Source organism: Lycorma delicatula, chromosome 1, assembly GCF_047948215.1.
Source record: "Lycorma delicatula isolate Av1 chromosome 1, ASM4794821v1, whole genome shotgun sequence".
NCBI classification, from domain to species: domain Eukaryota; kingdom Metazoa; phylum Arthropoda; class Insecta; order Hemiptera; family Fulgoridae; genus Lycorma; species Lycorma delicatula.
In genome coordinates, this window is record NC_134455.1 from 79,841,214 (window position 1) to 79,856,997 (window position 15,784).

General features: G+C 33.4%; 1 protein-coding gene across 2 annotated transcripts in view; it reads right to left on the reverse strand.

Moving 5' to 3' along the window:
* Positions 1-5,357: 5,357 nt before the first annotated feature.
* Positions 5,358-15,784, reverse strand: part of LOC142319489 (ubiquitin carboxyl-terminal hydrolase 48-like) — a 417,524-nt gene continuing 407,097 nt past the window's right edge. For both annotated transcript variants that reach the window (XM_075356825.1, XM_075356833.1), the window contains exon 20: positions 5,358-6,533. In XM_075356825.1, coding sequence (XP_075212940.1) covers positions 6,514-6,533 — 20 coding nt within the window. In that variant the 3' untranslated portion in view covers positions 5,358-6,513. The remainder of the gene's footprint in view (positions 6,534-15,784) is intronic.

The following is a 15,784-nucleotide window of genomic DNA, read 5'->3' on the forward strand; positions in this document are numbered from 1 at the left end:
CGATTCACTTTATTATAACAAGATAAGTAATTGGGAGGGAGAAAAGGAAGTGAAGCCTATATTGGGGTTATTGAGCGAATTGAGCTAAGGCATAATCCCCCGTAATAGGTCAGGATTATAACTTTCTCAAATTTGCGTCGAATCGTGAAATCTGAAATCGTGAAGTATATGTATGATATATATACTAGAATAGTTATAGGAACATAAAACTACTGACAATACATCATTAAGTGTGTTTAAGCATAAAATAACTAAAATTATGATTCTTCAAAAGATAACCGAGAAGGCATATATATATTAAAAAAAAAACCACTCGTCTTCGTTTTAATAATAATATCAGAATGGCCATAAATCTTACTGTAAAATATTAAAACTAGCAACAACTGTAGTATATAATAAAAATAAAATTGCACAAGCAAATGTAACTGACACAAAATAATGAACAGCTTTCTCGATGTTAACTTACATAACAATCGGTTAACGTACAGATTTTATTACTATAATTGACTTAAGTTTATAAATTACTTATTACCGATAATTTTTTCACTTTTTTTTTTGTTCCACAGTAAAAATAACTGCAATAATTGAAGGTATGTCATCAATATTACTTACATCCATAAAAATAACATAGTAGTCGTCAATCATAGATATTCTACAACACAACAGACTGCTTTGTTTACATTGTCTAGTGATAAAACTCGGGTTTTAACAGAAAAATAGTTAATTTTTTTCCTGAAACATTTATGGTCAATTAAACTATTAGACGTTTTAATCTTTATAAACGAGCATGACTTACTGCACAGTTGATCAGAATACTTAAAGGATCTTCGTAAGTCTATAATTTTTTAACTGTTTAGCTTCCAAAAACATTTTTCAGCCTTCAGTACTATCTAGCCCTCGATTCAATTGGTTTTTTAAAAATATTCTTAAAATTTTATTTGTAACTAAAAAAAGACGGGCCTATGGCCGCCGTAAAAATGTTACATCGTTTATGTTTCATTATACGTGGTTTAGTTAAATGTTTTTGCCAACTGTCAACTAAATAATATTCATAATTTAACATACTAATAACAAAAACTTTTACAACGAAAAACTTCAAAATCCTGAACGTTTTTAGCTGTTTCTTGAGTTGTTTTTATTTTTTACACAGCTCTAATACGAATGTCTTCCTTTTTATCACCAAGACAGAAATATATTTTTAGATAAATCGTTCGAACGAATGATTCGTTCGTGCGCTGCACACCACGTGTTTCGCTGTGCGTCAATAGCAGCTAAAATAAAAATGTGAGCACATACATCAAACAAACAAACCCATGTATCATCCTTTTTTTTGGGAAGGAAATGTAATCCTAAATCTGTTTTTTCCTATTTCTATTTAGATCAATCAAAAATAACTTTTTAACAAGGCGAGGAGCGAAAAGGTATTTTTACGTTTGTTTATTAGGAATTAAGGATAGATTTGCTGACCGCAGCGTATATCGGTTATGTAACCATCGTATGCGATTGGATTTAAAGAATGGAATTGGTTGTGCAAAGATATTGAACAGAATGTGCTTTTAATAAAGCGGTTTGTGCAGTGAATGTAAATTAAGAGGGACAGAGAAAAATTTCCAACTCCATAACTACTCTGTCAATAGGAAAATGATGCAGGCTCGTTATCTGAAGTAAAACTGAAATATTGGAAAGTGTTTACACTCTTGAAGATATTGAAGGAATAAAAGACAAAATGCCAAGTTTACTCGTTCAGCAAGAAGACATCCGTCTTTAAAAAGTCCAAATTGGGATGCCCATGAGTACATACAATAAATTTAATTCATTTTAAAGTTTTGTTGAAGAGTGCACAACGAAATCCTACCAAAAAAAAAATCCTTTGGTAGAAGACATTCTGCTCTAAGGCTGATTTTCACGACTGACATTAAATGAATAAGAAATATTTTCATTTTCAGTCTAACACAAACCAGAAAATCTTCGTTATCGACCTACGCAATCAGAATACGTTATTGTTTACTGAACTATGGTGGCATGCTACATTAACACTAATTTTCTTTCAATAACTCTGAAAAACATTCAATCAATGTTCACTGCTGAACATGTTGAGATGATTCAAATATTTTTCGTCCTCAACTTAAACACCAAAATGTTGGGTACGTTCGGTTGCAAAAAGCTTCCGCCGATAATATGCCAAGAAAAATAAGATTATGGCGTAAAATGATAGGATCGCTTGATCTGTCTATTTGTCCATATAAAACCCTGTAATATCCACTGATTTGTCATATGCTGAATTTTCTTAGTAAGTATAACTTAAAAAAAGTTTTCTTCATAATGACATGGAGATACTGCGTAAGAAATTTTACAATACATAGTGAAAATCTTTTTTTACCAGTATGTAGAAAAAAAGTGAATGGTTAATATTTTAGTCAAAGTAAATTAAACAAGTTTCATAATTTAAGACAATTTTTTATGATATGTTTTGCAATTACATGAATCAGTTAAAAAAAAAAAAAAAATATGAATATCAGTGGTCGAATTTTTAAGTTATACAAAAAATCCCCAAAAAATAAAAAGATTATTTCTAATAATAATTTTAATTTACGTTTTTAATAATTTTTATTTTCAAAGATATACAAAAATTTACAAAGCATACATATACATATATATGTATATACATTAAAATAGAACCGTAATAAAGTATAATCATAATTAGCCTGCTAATTATGATAAATGGTACACATCAGGTTCATTCACTTCTATTTCAAACTTAATGAAATTTACATTAATGAACAACTTATATGAATCTTATGTTACTGAAGAAGAAACAGAATCCAAGTAACAACAGTATAGATATTTTTGAGAATTCTTAATTATAGAACACTTCTGAATGAGAAATATCCATATACGGCTGGTGTACCTTCTACTCATAAAAGTGGTAATCTTTCACTAATTAGGAAATACTTCGAAATCTATCATAACCCAAAATTAAAGCGTTTAGACCCTTAATAGAAATAAAAAACAAACAAGTTTTAATTTTAGTCTGAAAATAAAATATTTAAAACATTTAATTGAAATTGTAAAAGCAATTATTGATAAATTACTATTTAAGCTAGCTTCTTGAACCAATAAAAAAAAAAATTAGATATCCCGGAAAATTATAATTTGACAAGCACACATTTTAAAATAAAAGAAGCAAGGATATACAGAGTGGCCGGGAAGTCACGTACCCCTAAAGTTAACGAAAAATGTGTTTAGAACATACGGTATCTTCGTTGGGGTCGGTTAGCAGCAGCTTTTTACAACGTCACATACTCTGACTAAAAGACAATTGTGCTAAAATGGCTGAAACGAGTAGTTACAGCGTCGAGGAGCGGTTAGTAACAAGTGTATGGGTTCATGAACAACATACGAAACAATGAAGCTAATTAGTGATGTTTCGGAAACGCTTTAATAAGCTGCCACCATGAAAAGCAACAATGTGTGCTTGGGAAAAACGTGCGTTTGAATTAGGCAGTGTTAAAGGTAGACCACAGAGTGGACGAAAGTTAACGCGGTTAGAAACATGCGTTGCTGTTACAGTTTCCGTTGAACAATTCCAATGATGACAACTCGTAAACGGTCAGCTGAACTTCGTATATCGCGGACGAAAATGCAAGACCATTTGAAAAAGAACTTGAAAGTTAAGCCATTTCGTCCGATGTTCATCAATGAACTACCAGATGCAGACATGGAACGTCGCACTGCATCCTGCCGGACTTTATTAGAAAAATTTCCCGCTGCAGTGCACCGTGGAAAGGTTTTTTTTTTTTTACTGACGAATGTGCAATAAATATATCGCATTTCGCGTGCCAGAGATATGGGCGAAAGAAAATCTTTATTGCTCGACAGATTTGGACAGAAATCCATCGCATGTCAGACATGAGCTGGAATGACACTCATCATTTGTTTATTTTTTTGACGGGGCAGTGAATGCACAAACTTATTCAGAGGTGATGGAGACACAGTTACCTCTATACCTTCAAGAGAAGGATCTCATAGAACGAGCATGGTTACAGCAGGATGTAGCACCTGCACATTTTGCTTTTATCAGTCCGCGCGTTTCCAGGATGAAAAAAAAATGAAAAAATTTCCAAGACGTTGGATTGGCCGGGGTACCCCAGCGTCACCAGCTCCGTTATCACAGCCACCACGAAATCCTGATCTCACCACACCAGACAATTCATTATAGGGAATTATCAAGGCGCACGTATCTGCATGTCGTTACACCACAAATGAAGAGTTGCGTGACGCTGGGAGGGACGCCTTCTGAAATGCGACAGAGCATTCCACGTCGCATGTCCCAGAAGACGTGGCGACGTAAAAAATTGTGTGTTTAACTTGAGGGCCAACACACAGACCAAGTAGACCAATAAAATTAATACTATGTATTAAGTGAGTAAATAAAATAATTCATTATTATATCGCATTTTTCACTTATAACTGATTACAAATTTTTAGTTCTAACTTTAGCGGGCATGCTGATTTCCCGGCCACTCAGTAAATATATATATCTTTAATAAGAATTTTTTATCTATTACAGCGTGTTTTCCCATTGAATATAATTTTATTTGTTAATATTGCTCAATATTAATAAATAAAAACTTCCTAAAAAATATATATTCCGTTAATGGGAAAACAGGGTGTACTATGACGCAGTAGTAGATAAAAAATCCTGTTAAAGATATAATTACAAGTAAATTTGTAACTGCCAAACATTAATATTAGAAAAACTAGATAAAAATATTTATTATTACTCTAATGTATATGAAATACCATTATCTGATATGGTTCTATGTGCACGTAAAACTTTTCTTAAGAAAATATACGAATATTTAAATTACTTTTAAGATTATCAGACTTTAGTAGAAGAAATAATTAATATATTTAGAAGTTAAGATTTACGTTAAGGTGTGGTTGATTTTATAATTAATATCTGATCATTCTAGTTTATTAATAATTTTCATAAATTTTAGTAATGGGTAGAAAAAATAAATTTCATAAATTTTGTAGAAGTACAATTAGACAAGTTAAAAGTCATTTTAAAAATGAATGATAATTTATATTAATATGAAGACTATTCGTCTATTTTTATAATAGTTATTTTATGATAATTTTCAGGATTTTATTTTTTATTTTTAACTATAGTCCTATGCCGTTCTGAAGACAATGACTAGCAAACAAAAACAATTAACAGTAAAATATATCGATTAAATCCGTAAAAATGATAAATTAACTTAATATTTTCATATCCGCTTAATCGTGCAGATATTAATATTTATAAATACAAACATTAATTAGGTTTGATTTAAGTAAGATGTTACTGAAAATAAACAGTAGGAAATAAGAAGTTTAAAATTCTATCAATAATATAAAAGACACCAAAAAAATGCTCATACGCTAAATTCATATTAAAATTTATATAATCCTAATGATTTTACTTAAACATTTTAACACCATATACCGTTTTTATTTATTCATTTTTTTACTGATTTATAAACGGAAAGAAAAATTCAATTTTTTTTCATAAATCAATTAACAAGTTATGGATCATTTTCTTTTAAAAACGGCACACAAATATTATTGTAAGGTTTACTAAGGAATGTGAGAGGTAAATTGTTTTTCGGTTGGTCTTAATTAAGCGGAATATATCGTAAATCAGCGAATCAAGCTCACTTAAATGTAGGTAATATTCAGTCCTAAAGATGATACAAGCATTCTCTATCGTCACAAATGCTGTACAATGACAATTACCATCAGAGAACGCAATAATGACTCGCGTTTCTTGTAACTCAGACTCTTTAAATATTTATAATACGGTATACAGTAAAGTAATTTATCACCACTATACTGTATAAAACTTTTAATAAAGAATTACATACTGAATGTATTCACTGTGTATTGGTGATCGACTTCTGAATAAATTATTAATTATCTAATAATAAATTAAAAGCAAAACTTATTAATACTAAAAAATAATATAGACACTAACAAACAACAATAACAATGTCAATACCAATTAATAACAATAATATAACAAAGACAGTATTAAAGTATAAAAATAATTATACATTTGCCATTATTTTTGGCTGGGGAAAGGGTGAAACATGTTCCTGTGCGTTACGCACGACCCCAACGTGACATGTTGAACAGCAAACGTATGAAGTTGCCGTAATTACACAAATTACTTATTTTATCAGTTATATATTTTTTTTAAAGACTAAAAATATTAACTAATTCATCCAATTACTATACAATTTATTCACAAATATATATTTACTATGCGTTAATATAATTATCAACATGCGATTTTCTCTGTATACATGTTTAACATAATTATTTTTTTATGTACATATAAATTATTTTCTGTACTGCTCTTCCATTACGGGTTTACTGTTGTTTTTCCAATTCCGAACGGAAGATGAAAAAATTAACATGTAATTTTTCCGTCTTCCGTTAAGGATGTATCCACGGCTTCTTAGTCTTTTACGATATTAATTTTGTACCTGTGAACAAAGAAAAATAAAGCAAATTATATTACATAAATTAATCAGTTTATGCAAATTTTACAGCGATCAAAGAAATAATGATAATCGAGGCTCGATAATTCACTTCACGTTGCTGCACCTGCATTGGTAAACTTAATTTTTAAATGTTTAATAATCTTTATCGCCCGAGTGTAACAAACGACACAGATATACCGAAACAATACAACAAAGATCACATCGGTTTGACGCAGAGAATCAGGTGCGACAAGAAAGTATTAATTTCTTATTAGTATAGTATTACAATCGATGAAACTCACAAAACAGGTGAAAAAGTGAACGAGTAAACGAAATGTACACAGAATTCATGACTGCAGGAAAATAATCAGGAGGTAATAGAATTTAGCGAGGAGAAAATTAAGTCGAACAATAACGCATAAGCGAAAGAAACCCACACTTAAAAAAAAAACTGTTGAAAAATCTCTAAATAAATTGTGTTAATGAAGGGATTTTATTCAACAATACAGCACTGTTATAACAATAACAGAAAACGTCATAACTCGGCACCTAGGCAACCGCCATTATATGTGTAATAAAGCCGAGATATCTCGTACACATCATTATTGCTGAAGCTTGATTAAAATCAAAATCATACGCGAACTATCAAGAAGACTTTTTTTGTATTTATTTAGCAGCTCCAAACAAACGCACTATCCCGTTTCCGGGACACATCTGCCCCCTAGACAAATATTGCCTACTGTTTTCATTTTTGATGTCCGATTAATTAACTGATGAAAATTTGTTCGGATACGGAATTTACAGCTGTATTCTCCTCTATACCATTTTGAGGGCAAAATAGCGTGGACTATTTTATAGAAGAGTTTAAAAGCTATAAATTGTTAATTTAATTTTTTTATTTATTTTTTTCAGGGCGAAAAACACTTCGCGTTATCATCGCCCGGATGCGATATTAGTTCTACAAATACTGGACAGTTAAAAGTAATTTAAAAACTAAAAACCCCGACACGCAAAACTACCTCTTCATTTAAGAAATTGTCTTCTAAAAATTCTGTAAAGCATGCTAAAAGCGAAATAATAAAACGAAGATATCACATTATATATCTCGAAAAATAAAATCGCAATTTGCATTACAGCATATGGAATAAATATGTGCCATTTGCACATATTTATGCCATTAAATATGTGGAACAAACTACAGTAATTTATATATTTGAATATAAACAGACGGCTCTAAGAAATCATAAAACAGAAGATGCATTTCACTATCCTCCAGAATTGTTTGCATGTTAGCCCACAGCCTGAACTCGCCACTCAATGCCGCATAACAGATACAATCCACAAGGATGTGGTGCACTGTCAGTCGGCAGTCGTAGCGAGTACGAGCTGGTGCGTCCTTTTGTGTCATCGAATGAGCCTAGAGTGTCCGATTCGCAAACGGGAGATAATAACAACCTTTAGACGGGTATTCCTGCATGAGGATCTGCAAGGTGAAACAATGTTTTTAACTGGGCGAAGTTTATTGTTCACGGTAGCATCCCACTCACTTTGTCACACATAATTAACTGCCCTCTTCAGGAAACAGACGATCATTAGAAGAAACGCAACTGGTAAAAGGAGGCTGAAGACAAGCCTCTTTTGCCGCACTGTCTGCGCGCTCATTGCCCGAAATTCCTATATGACTGGCGATCGAGCAGAAGCTCACCGTTATACTAACAAGTCATTTGCGAAATAACACACTAAATTTCACAAACAGGGTGTCTGAAGTATACGTCATTAATTACCGGTAAGGCAATCAAGGAATTTGAGCAAACAAAAACATATCGAAATTTTGGGCTAACCATATGTGACGAAAATACTGGTGATGCTGGGGAAGGACAAACATGTATGTTCTGTTGCCAACCACAAAACCACAACCAACCGAATTAACGTTTCCAGAACTGTCCACATAAACTTCTAATATTATAAAATTCGTTTTATACGATAACCAGATAAGTGTTCTTTTTGTACTTTCTACCAGTAGACTTACCACAGGGCTTGAACGAAAAGCAGCTGAATGAATAAATAGAGCTCGGTAGAAGCGCAACATGCATACTCGGTCAGCTCCCCAACGAGTATTAGATAAAACTCTCAGCATGTCAAACATTTTACCTTCAGCTCCTTTAAATGTGTTACCCACGTTAGTGTCTGGCTAGTCTAGCACTAACCACATACCCAAAAATCTAACCCGTGTGCATGCTTCATTTGGTTCACCATGTAAAATCACTTGAGGATAAGTATTTTCCCTCAAGCGTGAAAAACAGATGCATTTGGTTTCTCCGGAGAAAACGTGAATCCAGTAGTTTTACATCACGATTCTAAACGGGTTATTATATTTTGGAGCAGCCTCTTACTAGTAGCTAAAGTTCTAGATGTTACGCAAACTGAGAAATCGTCAACAAATGAAGGACACATAACGGGTTTTCGCACGCAGTTTGTTATACTATTTATGGCTAAGGAAATAAGGTAACGCTTAGAACACTTCCCTGTGGTATTCCGTTTTCTAATGTGTACCTTCTGGATATCGTCGTTCCAACTCGAGCTCCAAAGGACCGATTTCTGAGGAAACCCCCGATAAACACAAGGAGATTTCCTTGCATACCCCATTCATGCAGTTTAGTTAAGATTCCTCTCCTCCAAGCTGTGTCGTACGTCTTTTGCATATATAAAAATAACGCAAACAGGCGTTGGCGAAGTAGGAAGGCGTTTTGAATAACAGATTCCTGTGCAACTACATGATCGACCGATCTACCTTGGCGGAAACCGCATTGTTCGAGGGCAATTAGGGCGTTTCTTTCAAGGTACCACACTAGGCGACGATATACCATTCGTTCCATCAACTTGCACAGGATACTGGTAAAGGATATAGGACGATAAATGGAAGGCGATGTTTATTCTTACCAAGTCTCAGTAGGGGGATGACCAATACTTCTGACAGGAATCTGGGAAAACCTGGTCAGAGAATATTTTATTGTACGTAGACAAAAGATGTTGTAATACACTATTCGGAAAGTGAGATAACATACTGAACATGATATTTCTCCAAACAAACGATGACGGAGTTGTCCGAGAAATGGTGTCGATATAGTTTAGCCATGATTTTCGCTTAGCCCACCAAAACACTCGACGGCATACAGCCTTCGCATTGCGTTAGGCGCAAAGAATTTCTGTTGTAGGTCTAAGACTGAAATTACGCAACGCTCTGGGACAATGCCTAAATGCCCTCCGGCATTCATCGTTCCACCAAGGAACAAAGGGGCGTCTAGATTTACTAACACAATCGAGTATCAGGTGTGCAAACACGGAAAGTAGGTTGCCTCAGTTGATCAACTATCCTTCCCCGAGAACGTGACGATGAGTCCCAAGAATGGTGGTGGGCGTTGAAATCGCTAATTATTAGGCTGGGTACAGGAATCTGGGAAATCAGATTGGACAGATCATCTTCACTGATATCAGAATTAGTAAGCAGGTAAAGTGCAGATATTCATTTTAAATGGCACCATTATCTTCATCGAGACTGCAGGGATGTTTGTATCCAGTGGTATCCGCGTGGCTAACACTACTTCCTTTACGAAAACAGCCACATCATCTCGTCCTCTGCCCTCAGTTTGGTAGTCGCATCTTTCGCAAACGTATTCGCGAAAGGACACATTATCTTGGGGACGAAGGTGAGTCTCCTGCAGGCACAGTTTTAAAGGATACTATATAGGATATCGCTTCGAAGTTTCTTTATGGATTTCACCTTCCTCGTTGTAACTAACAACAAGAAACTTCATGCAGGAATATTTAACACATTCCGTAACGTTTTTCGTATCACTATCACTGGATATATCTTCGGCCGACAATGTCGGTCGAAATCTCTTCAAACTCCCATTTTTGTGAGTTTTTCAAAAGTACCAACAACCACAGAAGACGAATTGATTGGGACAGACATACAGTTCCCACGAGTACCGGCGATATGTCGGACCACTCCAGCAGAGCGCACACGTACGGAGCTAGAGCTAAATGCAACTGGGTTCACCTAGGTGTAAAGAGGGCATCGTTCAAGACTCACTTCGTAGAGCCATCCACCCATCGGTACTATAGTTTCCACCTTTTGTGAAAATTGCAGTTTGGTCTATTGATACTTGAAGGTTTTTTATTTCTTTCTCAGCGATAGCAATATATAAGCGTTATCAAGAAATCAACATGAACTTCACGGCATTAGAAGGTCCTGAAGAGCGGTACTATCGACTATAATAAGAGGTCATACAACGTGGACATCGATATATTGGGCGATATTTTTTTACGAACAATTAATATCTTGCGCTGGTTTGATCTACAGAACTTTCTTCTTTTAATTTTTATTTACAGAGATTTTTTGTAGTTAATAAAATGTTCATGCGATTGAAAATACACATTTAAAACTGCACTTTCAGAATTTTGGAAGCAGCACTACAAGGTTTTAACGAGGGAAAAAACGCGTTGAAATATTCACTCGCTGAAATACACGAATCTATTTTCAACATTTTTTTCTGTCTAGAAAAAACGTTTAAAATCTATGTAAGTAATTAAATATTTGATATACAGATTGTTTGATTTACGTAACTTTTCGATCAACCTGTACAAGAGATAAAATAAAACATGCGAAACAAAGAATAAAGCTAAACGAAAAAATAATGTAAGAGTTTAATTCACACTTAAATATGAAAGTAAGTGCAAAGGAGAGTTCAGAAAGCTTTATCTAGAATATCAGAAACTTAATTATAAATTACGGAGGAAAGCCGTGAAAACAGTAGGAAACGAACTGAAAACAGGTAGAGGCTGCTTAAATGAAATCTGAAAAGATTATATAAGGAGAAGAAAGAAAACAATTAGCGATGAGATACCAAGAAAATAACTGGGGATAACCAGTATTAATGCAGTAGGCGATCTACCTCTTTAATTAGTTCTTAGATGGCGCCACTAAACGCTATATTGAAATAAAAAAATAAATACAAAAAAGAATGAATAAACGGACTAATTTAAGAATAAATGAAATTATTTTTATTTAATTAATACCGAGACTGTCAGGTTAAATTTCAATAAACTTCTGTAAGATTACTTAACGGTGATATAGACGTATGAATGTAATTCTAATTCGGTGATTACATCTAATTATCCAACGTCACTTATCCCTGACAGAAGTAAATAAAATAACCCACCTTTTTGAGTGAAAATTCTATTGATCTAAGCCTAGCCATACCGGTCAAATTTTAATATTACTCATGTTTTCTTTTTTTATCTTCAAACCAATATTTGTTGTACAAATGAATTAACATAACATTCTTCGGAAAGGTAATACAGCTAACAAATATGAAGTATGACAGAAAAGTAAGAAGGCTGTTCGCACAGTGACATAACATAAATCCCTTCAACCGTTTGTATTGAGTGGAATCTATCTTCCTGACTTCAAGAACAGCTTTATCTTCATACCATTACTACGTGAGAGTCTAGTGTTTATTGTTGAAATATGTTTACTTCTAGGTGTGTCATGAAAGGTAAACAACGAAATTTAAATTTCGTACTAGTCGAACAATAAAATTTTGCTTTCATTTCAGTGAATATACTACAAATCTTATCAGAAGTGAAATGGGCCTACGGAGATTAGGCTCTGTCCAAAGAACAAGTTTTCAGGTGAATAAGAGATTTTTAAGGGAGGCGTAAAACTATGGAATATGACCTCTCTTTGGAAAATCATGCACATCATAAACAGATAAAAATGCGACAACTGGTGAAGTCAGAACAATTGAAATTACGAATAAATAAACTGAATTTGAATCGTACACTGTTTATATAATTTTAACTTAGAAATCGGGTATTTGGAAAGTGAGCGTAGTTGGTTCAAGGAAACCTGTCAAACGGAAAAATAAAAAAGGCAAGCATCTGAGGTGTCACGGAAAAATACCTTGTCGCATGGCATTCTCAATCACAGAATATTTTTAAAATTAATTCACCGCATCCGCTCGACGCTTGTGCTATGGAAATACGAAAAAAACTATTTTTAGCGAATAAAAGATGCCATGCCTGACCGGATTCGAATCCTGGACTTCCAAATTAAAAAACCGATATCCGACCACTCCGTTACGAAGATTGACCGGGAATTTGATCAGGAGGGGTGTTGCACTGGTTTCACAACCTTCTTTTTTTTCTAATCTCAATCTTTGGAATTATTTTTTTCTCAAACTGAAAATTAACCCATAAAAAATGCCGTGACTGCCTAGCTGAAAACAATTCCACATGTGGAAGGTCTTGTTACTAAATTTGAAAACGTCTTTTGGAGATTTGTAGCTTTTGAAGAAGATTACTTCAATAGGTCAATGGAAATAGGTCAATGGTAACTTGTAAATAAACAATTCTGCGCTAGATGAGCTGAAGACTTCAACATACAATTTTATCTATATAAGAAAAAAAAAATTGATTATTGTAGCAGGGTGCCATGCCAAATCAACAAGCCTCATAACTTGACTATCACCAATTTCATCAGAATTCTTATTGAACAAAAATTTATTTTCAGATTTTTTAGTCTCTCAGTTTTGTGTGTAACACCTTGTAAAAAAAGTGGAAAAAATTCCAAAAATCAAGCTTCAGGTAATTAGAAAAACTTAATTTTCTTAGCTCCTATAAGAACTAGAAAGCTCGATTTAGTGTCACTTTAAAGCTCTTGGAATGGGCTTTCATGTGATATATCACTTGGCAAGAGTTTGTGACATTAATAGTCCAAGGTAATCAAAAACTTTATTAAACCTTGAATATATCCAAAAGTGTATTTTAAAAATTAAAAAAAAAATATTTTTTACTTCTCAATTTGTTGTACAAGTGGTAAATATTTCATAATGGGATAGCAAAGTGATCAGGGTGAGATAAAATAATGAACTTGTACGTACTCACCACTTAACTGCAAGTCGTTTAGCTGCCAATGATATTTTCAGAAGAATTACACAGTGTACACTTCTTTTTACAACTTCTGGTTAGCATTGTCCACTTCTTGCTTTGAGTTTATAAACTCTTCCTGTTGGATTTACCTTGGGACCTACCTTTGAAACAACATCACTCCTAAATACATTAAGAACATCCTGAAAGTTTGGGTAGTAGAAAGAAGGTGAAGGTCCATGAGGATGTAAGAACTTCATCTTCACTGTTTGATTTTCCTCATTTGAGTCTAGAACACATCCCAACCACCAGTGTCCATCATATCTTTTTCAACTTGTATCCACTATTTGTAGGTGATGTTTTCAATGCAGCTGAGCTCGAATGCTTCCTCAATCTTTCAATTGATTTCTTCAAACCCATTGCAATATTTGCAATTTCCAAAGTAGCAAGCTTCAGTTGGATTAGCACACACTACATACGTCATAATATGTTTGTAAGACATAATTGGTCTATCACCTTCTAACAGTTCTTTCATTCTACAATGCATAACCATAAGTTTTGCATTTTGGTGTGTTATACATGCATAAACAGTGTAGTTTCCACTGGCACCTGCAAGAACACAGTACTTAGACCTGAGTTTACAGAACTTTGAAAATCCTATTTTCATCAATGGATACCTTTGCTTAAACAATGCAAAAGCTTCACGCAGATTTCACGGAATTAATATTTTCTGAACATGCTCTCGTCTTCCATTTATGTTAAGAGAAATAAAATCTTTTCTTCCGGGCATCATTCGACTTATTTTCCCACTCTTATACAGTTCAGATACTTTTTCTTCTGTCTCAAAATCTAAAGCTCTACCACATTTAGGATCAGGACATGACATGACACCTTTTTCTTTAACTAGGCTTTTAGCTTTCCTTACAGTGTAGTCTGATATTCCAGATTCATCTTGAATGTCTTTTAAAGTCCAGCTTTTAGGAAGTGCTGCCAATATTTGCATCCTGATGCTAATCTGTAGTATTAAATTTTTCCTTCAACTGGTCGATAATTTCATGGTCAGAGGAGAGTGGAACAGCATCTTGTTCAGAATCTGAATCTAAATTTGTTTTTGAACACTCGTACTGCTTTATTAAGCTTTTACTGAGTGTATTTTCTCTCATAAAGTCGTTTTTTCTGAATAGATTATTTAAAACAATCAACCTTTTCTTAAGATTATTTACAACTTCATCTTTTTCTGGAGAACAAAAAAAATCTAATTGTTGAAATTCTTTATCAAAAGTAGATTCTACCGCATTATTTTTAGCAGATGCTTCTCACTGTTTGCGGTAAGTATCATCAATTTTGTAACCTTATTTAAGAAAAGTAAATCTTTGCACCAAGTTCTTGCTTACACTTCTCAGGTTTTTCTTACAGGAATTATACTTCAATTTTCAAATGGATTGCAAGAGTACATTTTACTTGAAGCTGTAGAAGTTGATGGTTCCATGCTGATCACTGTATTCTGGTCCAAGGCTGCGATAAAACTCCAAACCTGTACAGAAAGGCAAGCTCAGTTAACAAAGAGCGGCTGAAAAAATATTGTTTTGCCTCACTTTATAGATGTGATCAATCTTCTTGAGGAGTACATCACTGAACCTTCATTCCAAGAGATGATCCAGACTAAATATTACTTTACTTGTCTCAGTAGGATGAAACATGAACATTCTTTTGCTGGTACTAGGAGTGCATGTCATGACATGTTACTCTTCTGCCTCATCAAATGACCTAGTATGCAAGACTAGAAGGAGGGATTTTCATTGAATGAATATCAATTAGTAATTGCTACATAGCTGGAACAATTGGAATGTTCTGCTGTACATAATGATTACAGAATTATTTTTTTAACAGAATAACATTACAATCCCATTATGAAATGTTTACCATATGTACAACATTAGGAAACAAAAATTATGTTTTTATCAAATTTAAAAAAATACACTTTTGGATATATTCAAGGTCAAATAATGTTTTGGTGAGCTCGGAACTATAAATATCGCAAAACCTTGCCACGTGACATATCATATGAAAGCCCATTCCAAGAGCTTTAAAATAATACCAAAACAAGTTCACAGTCTCTTATAGGAGCTGAGAAATTTATTTTTTGTAATTACCCAAAATCGATTTCTAATTCATGAAGAAACAGTTGAATAAATTTAAAATGTCTACAGACTAATCTTTTTCACATGAATTACATTATTTTGCTACTCGTACTTTATAATAAAGTGTAAATATTATTTATACCTAAAGACAAATTTATTTTTTGAACCTAAAGACAAAAACAT